A 7058-nucleotide genomic window follows, 5' to 3' on the forward strand; every position below is an offset into this window, starting at 1 on the left:
ACCTGTAGTTCACTTGACACACAGAAGTACTAATTACCTGCAGAAAATAACACCTGACTACAAAGAGAGAGAGAGAGAGAGAGAGAGAGAGAGAGAGAGAGAGAGAGAGAGAGAGAGAGAGAGAGAGAGAGAGAGAGAGAGAGAGAGAGAGAGAGAGAGAGAGAGAGAGAGAGAAACACGAGACAGCTGCGACATTCCGGATGTTGGTTCTCAAGTATTTATGGGACGGGAATCGTTGAGCAAGGGAGCGAGAATGCAATAGATGGAGGAGCTAGTGGAGGAGCGATGGAAGAGGAGGAACTGGCAGGGGAGGAACAGGAGGAGCGGTGGAGAAGGAGCTGCTGGAGGAGGGATAGAGGAGGAGGAAGAGCAGGAGGGATGGAGAAACTGGAAGTGGAGTTAGAAGAGGAAGAGAAGATGCAAAGGAGTTAGAATTAGAAGAAGAGAAGAAGGAAGAATAGGGGTAATAAATAAGACGATGATGAAAAGAAGAAGAGGAGTAACAAGAAGAACAAGAAGAAAAACAGGAACTAAAACGATAACAGGAATATGAACACGAAGAAAATAAAAGAATAGGAGGAGGAGAAATAGAAGAGGAGGATTAGAAAAAAAAAGAGAAAATGCAAGAAGACGAGAGATAGAAAGAAAAGAAAAGCAGGAGAAAGGAAAAGAAGGAGAGAAGAAAGGGGGAAAGCAGGAAGAGGAAGAAGAATAAAAAGAACGGAAGGAAGAAAATGAAAAATGAAAAATAAGGGGAAGAAGGGTAAGAGGAAGAGGAAAAGAAGGAAAAATAGGAGAAATGGAAGAAGACGAGGAAGAAAGGAGGATGGGAAAGAGGATAAAGGAAAGGAGCAAGCGGATGATGATGATGAGGAGGAGGAGGAAGAGGAGAAGGAGGAGGAGGAGGAGGAGGAGGAGGAGGAGTAGAAGAGGGTGGAGGAGGAGGAGGAGGAAGAGTAGAAGAGGGTGGAAGAGGAGGAGGAGGAAGAGTAGAAGAGGATGAGGGTGAAGAAGGAGGAGGAGGAGGAGGAGGAGGAGGAGGAGGAGGAGGAGGAGGAGGAGGGGGGGGTGGTGGTGGTAGTGGTGGTGGTGGTGGTGGTGGAGGAGTCATACAAATTGTTCAGTACTCATGGAATATGAGAGAGAGAGAGAGAGAGAGAGAGAGAGAGAGAGAGAGAGAGAGAGAGAGAGAGAGAGAGAGAGAGAGAGAGAGAGAGAGAGAGAGAGAGAGAGAGAGAGAGAGAGAGTAAAAAAGTGAATCTGTAGTGGCGAGTGGAGTCAGTGGAGGGTGGATGTGTGGAGGAGAGGGAGGAGGAGGAGGAGGAGGAGGAGGAGGAGGAGGAGGAGGAGGAGGAGGAGGAGGTGTGGAGGAGGGACAGGTGTGTGGAGGAGCTTGGCTGTGGGAAGTGCCACCTGTCTAGTTCTCTCTCTCTCTCTCTCTCTCTCTCTCTCTCTCTCTCTCTCTCTCTCTTGTTCTCATTCCTTTCCCGTGACACACAAACACACACTAAGAGAGAGAGAGAGAGAGAGAGAGAGAGAGAGAGAGAGAGAGAGAGAGAGAGAGAGAGAGAGAGAGAGAGAGAGAATGAGGCAACTTGAACTTTATCGTGGCATCAGGTGGCCGCGTTCCCGCCACAGATGTGTCACACCCCTTCCTCAGGTCGACACTTTTTTCACGACGCCCATACGATCACCTTCCTTGACTCCGCTACTGCATGACTGACGCAGCAGGGATGGCGGGACGTCTGAGGCTTCTCTTATTACTCCTTTCATTCGTGAGTAGCGATTATGCGTCCCAGGATCACAGTTTCAAACATGAGTCCAGTTTCAACCAAGATTTAAGTTTTGATTTGGCTCATTTTGGCCGCCAAGATCCCCAGCCTCTCGAATACCCGTGCCCGGACAAGAATGACATCAAGCCGTGTGTTTGCCTCAGCGGCGGATTTATGATAAGGGACCTGCACTGCTCCGACGTGGCCAACGAGACACAGCTGGCCCAGGTGTTCAGTGCCAAGTTCCCGTACCGCCACTTCCGCTCCCTCGTGATGGTGGGCAACGCGGGCGTGAGGGAGCTGCGGGCGGGCGTGTTCGGTGATTTGACGTTCCAAGAGCTACGGCTGGTGTCCGGTGTGCTGGAGAGGGTGGAGGCCGGGGCGCTCGCCAAAAGCCACGACACTCTCAACCTGATGCATTTCTACTACAACAATATCTACGACTTCCCCCTCGCAGAGCTTGCCTCCTTCACCAAGCTGCGGGAGGTGCGGCTGTACGGCAACAACTTCTCTCTCCTTCCGCCACTCACGTCCCTCTCGCTGGAAATCTTCAGCATTGGGTACAACCCACTGAAGATCATTAACGGGACCACCTTTGCTGCCACGCCCGCCCTGCGAGAGCTTCACCTTTACGGCGTCAACCTCACCGAGTTGCAGCCAGGTGAGGCACGGTTGCTGCTCCCAATAGGCATGACGTTTAGTAACCTTTAGACACTTATAAGGCATCACTGATGCATTATATCCTACTCCGGAGCCATATCGTGAAGGAGTACAGTGGCCAGTACCGCGGTGCCACTGGTGAGACTTACAGCCCCATGCTTGCCGGCAGGAATATTTGGCGAGCTGCCTAACCTCTCGTTCTTGAGTCTGAGAGATAACCACCTTACCACCCTTCCTGACGCGGCCGTGACTCTGGGCAGAGTGGAGGATGGCCAAGTGTACCTGCAGAACAACGACCTCATTTCCGTGGCTCCCAACGCCCTCACAGGTATCCAATCCGTCCCCGGGAGACCAAATTGTGCTGCTCCCACGCCACGCGCTCGTGGCATTTCCTTTCTGATCAGCACACAATAAATATTCCACTTTGTTCTCTTGAAGCTCAAAGAAAATAATTATGATTGTGTGTAGTTCAGGCAATAGTTTTTCACATCGTAACGTAATTAAGCTCCACGTGCAAATGATGAGAGACATTTTTCCAGAGAAAAGATAAAAAATTCAGCCTGGGCCTGCATGGTGTTCTGCTCGGTTCCGGCAGGTCTTGGCGGCGGCTGCGTGTACCTGCAGGACAACGCGCTGGTGGAGGTGGCGGAGCTGACGTGGCGGCCGCTGCTTGAGGCCAACGTCACCCTCGACCTCAGAAGTGAGTCTCAAGGGGAGGCTTACTTGCATATAAATCATATAAATGAGTATACATGAGTAAGATGAACACTTGCACTGACAAAACTGCTCACAGGCAATGGAACATGAACAGATGGTAAGCGTCCTTCCTCCCTTCCTCGCCCAGACAACCCGTTATCGTGCGGGTGTGAAGTGGCCTGGCTGGTGCTGGATCCAACCCTTCTGACCCACCTTGAACCAGATTCCACGTGTCAGGACGGGCAGAAGCTGACTGACATCGACCCTGCAATCTTCGAGGAGTGCTGAGCAACCTCACCTGTTCTTGCACTTACCATTTAGAGTCACGGTCAGAAATCTGTTAAGGTGTCACTCTTTTTAACTTTTTTTCAGCATCATCCGTCTTAAGTTCTCTTTTTTTTTTTCTTATGTAAGAGGCGCACTGGTCTAGGGCAACAAAAAAAAAAAAAAGAAAAGATCCGCTGAGGTGCCAGTTCTTACTGAAAGGCCAAAAAGGAAAAGTCAGAACTGGAGGATAAGTAGCTTGAAATCTTCCTCTTGAAAGAGTTTTCTTACAAAACCTGTCAATGATAGATTCTAGGGAAGCAAGTGAACCTAAGAAGCAGGGAAGATACAAAACACGCGTCTCATTCTTTTCCACTTTCTTAAGCTTTTTTCTTCAATATCTGACCTATTCTCTCCTCACAAAGCTTGACAACTTGTGTATTCTAAGGAAATCAGTAACCTTATAGAAGAGCACAGCACAAAACACGGTGGAAGTGAGTGTGGCAGGGTACTAGACATCTGACCATGACTGTACTTGCTGTTCGTATCTTCCTTCCAATGGATTTATCGCTATATTTTGCCATCACTGGTTTGCTTCATTGTTTTAATCTGATTCTCTTATGTCTTCATTTCCTCTTATTTTCTCGATCTTTTTCTGTTATTGTCAAGCGTTTCTTTTTTTCTTTTTCCTATTTATTTCTCTGATGTGTTCTTTATATCTTTGCATTATCGGAAAATAATACCTTCTTTGTATCCCGATAATAAACAAAAACACCTCACCAAATCTTTCTGCTTTAAGGGCTCCGCCGATGGTTGCTTGCTTTGATATAAATTTCTTATTTCCTCTACTGATGTCTTTTTTCCCTTTCCTTTAAAGCAGATGGTGTACTAAGACTGCCTACTTTACCACTCGAATTGTTACCATTTTTATCCTAACAGTAAAATGCATTTTCCACTCTACTTTTGTGCCGGGAAATATACTGGAGGCACCTGAATGAAAGGAGGGGGGAAGGTGGTGTGTGGCCGTCTTGGTAGCGGCATTGCAGTTATAATAAAGTTGAAGGTGCATCATCCACACTAATCAGTCTCAGATCTATTCATTGTTGGGTTTTTTGTTTTCATTAAAGCTAACATACATCGTCTTGCACGCAAATCAGTCTCGGCTTTAGAGTTTTCTTTACCCATTGCTTTCATAATTAGAAGGAAATACGGCGTCTTGCATAAAGATCAATCTCAATTCTGTATTTCTTTTCCATCCATTGTTTTTACAAAATAAGTGAAAAATGCAGCATTTTGCATATGGATCAGCTACAGTTTTATGTTTTCCTGCATTCCATCATTCTCAGTTTTCACTTTTTCTGCACTTTCTATTTATTTATTTATTTATTTATTTATTTATTTGTTCATATGTTTATTTATTTATGTATTTTCAGGATATGGTTAAAACATGGCGTTATTCAAACAATAGGTCTCAGCTTTATGTTTTTTTTTTATATTTGTAGTAATTTTTATATTTTGCAGCATTTTTTTTTTTGCTTTTTTTCAGAAAAAAGGCTAAAACACAGCAGCATGCTGACGATCATTCTGCTTTATGCTTTCATGTGTTCTTTGCCTGCTTTCACAACGTGTTGCGTACATGTTGGTCATGCACTCATGCACTAGATCCTTTAATGAGAGATGAAACATGGCATCTACAAACAGGTTAGGCCTATGCTCGTATTCCTGAACACTTTGCAGTATCACAAGGGCTATTTTTAAAGGATGTAGAGATGATTAGTCGTGTTCACATAGGTGTTTTCCCATTGGCCATGTTGAGTACTTAACTATTTTGAGAACCATGGAAAAAAAAAAGAAAAAAAAACAGCTCTGAAAACACTCACCAGAGCCTATTAAAAGTTGTCGACATGGCACGAGGTGTTTTAGAATGGGTCCCTCAGTCTTTACACTTTTATCGAAGTCATAGTTTTCTTTCATGACTTCTTTCACTCACTCATTCACAATCATACACCGCCTCTTACAAATATCAGTCTCAGTTTTACACTGTCCCTTTCAACGCTTTTCTTCGTCTTCTTTCATGACGTCTTGCAGCCACACACCACGGTCACGCACTCATACCTGGCGTCTCACAAGCAGAACAGTCTCAGTTTTAGCTTTTTCTTCCTCTTACCAGTCTCAGTCTTACACGTACGTACAGCATTTGTTTCGTTGATTGGACAGCGTGTACGGAATGGCACCCCTGTTTCTTTTTTTTTTTTTTTTTTTTTTCTTCACATGCGTCTGTTCGTTGGCCAGAGACCCCGCATGCCTTTCCCAGCACATGGCTGCGTGTATAAACCGGAGAGCGTATCGTATATAGTAAAGAATTTAGCTTCTCCCGACTCACTTTTTTCTTGGGCCTGAGTCTTTTAGGCACTCGGCAATTATATCCGGGTCCCGTAATGAGGCTCCCCTGCTTGACAAACATAATTCAAAATTCATGACATTAAATCCAGGAAGGTCTTTCGTAATGAGATAAACACTGGACTTTTAGAATTTGATTTAGAAGTCCTGTTTGCTCTGCTGATTAGGGTCTTTTAGGCAGAGACTGGAGGAGGAGTAGGAGGAGGGGAGGAGAAGGAGGAGGATGGGGAGGAGGAGGAGGAGGAGGATGGGGAGGAGTAGGAGAAGGAGGAAGATCGGTAAGGAGGGAAGGAAAGGTAGAGAATAGTGGCAGTAGAAGTGACAAAGAGGTGAAGAGGATGATGTATATAAGGAAACCAAGAAAGAAGAAAGAAGTGAACACTTTTCATGCAGAAACTAAAAAAAATAAGAGTGAATGATAAAACAACATTGAATACTCGCGGGCGGAAATAGTAAGAAAAGTAAGCAGATTAAAGTCAGGCAGCATGAAAATTCGAGTAAGTTTTAGGAACAAAGAACTAGAGATGGCGGTTATTAGGCACTGGGAATGAGGGGAGAGGCATGGAGAGGGACGGAGAGGGAGAGGGAAGGGGAATGTGTGGCACAGGAAGGGGAGGGGGGAGATATGCGGGGCTCCTTTGGTAGTCATTACAGCGCTAAAAGGACACAGTATCATCAAGTTTTCTGCCGCTGAGTACACACTGGTTCCTGCCTCGTCTCCAGGGCTGGTGGGGATCGGGGGGAGAGAGTGCCTGGATCCGTCGCAACCCCGGGAAATTTATGTAACATCCGTGTATATTAGCGGCGGCGTGGCGTTTCATGTGCAGTGACCACGCGGGAACGCACCGGCTCGCTCTGCCTCAGCCTTTATGTGGCAGTAGTAATTAGGTCGCTTTGCCAAACACGACGTTAAGACTCAATTGGAATGTTTTGTTTTGCGGGAAGTATAATTTTGTTCATGAAAATGCCGAATTTCTGTAATCCAAGAAAACTGCTTCCAAAATGTGGAGTCGTTTCAGGATTGGGGGACGACTGATTTGTTTTTGCGAGCGTGTGCAGGCGACGATGTGTTGCGCCCAACAGTTTTTGAGTGTCTGTGTTTCAAATATGTGCTTTGTGTGTTTCTCTTTGTGCAATTCTCATTTCGTTTTGCTGCAGTGCTTCTAGTTTTTCTTTCTTTCCTTTCAGTGTGTGTTTGTAAAGAATTTTTGTGTAGTTTTGTTGTGTCGTTTATAAAATACCTGTCCAAACACTGTCCAAAATTCC

The 7058-nt window shown here is 45.6% G+C and overlaps 1 protein-coding gene across 1 annotated transcript; it reads left to right on the forward strand.

The window, feature by feature from the left end:
- Positions 1-1645: 1645 nt before the first annotated feature.
- LOC135115021 (oplophorus-luciferin 2-monooxygenase non-catalytic subunit-like) lies at positions 1646-4240 on the forward strand. Its single transcript, XM_064031448.1, has 4 exons — positions 1646-2433; positions 2602-2760; positions 3028-3132; positions 3277-4240. Exons 1-4 carry the CDS (start codon positions 1716-1718, stop codon positions 3414-3416), a joined length of 1122 nt encoding a protein of 373 aa, XP_063887518.1. The 5' UTR covers positions 1646-1715; the 3' UTR covers positions 3417-4240.
- The last annotated feature ends 2818 nt before the right edge of the window (positions 4241-7058 follow it).

Source organism: Scylla paramamosain, chromosome 2, assembly GCF_035594125.1.
Source record: "Scylla paramamosain isolate STU-SP2022 chromosome 2, ASM3559412v1, whole genome shotgun sequence".
Taxonomy (NCBI): Eukaryota; Metazoa; Arthropoda; class Malacostraca; order Decapoda; family Portunidae; genus Scylla; species Scylla paramamosain.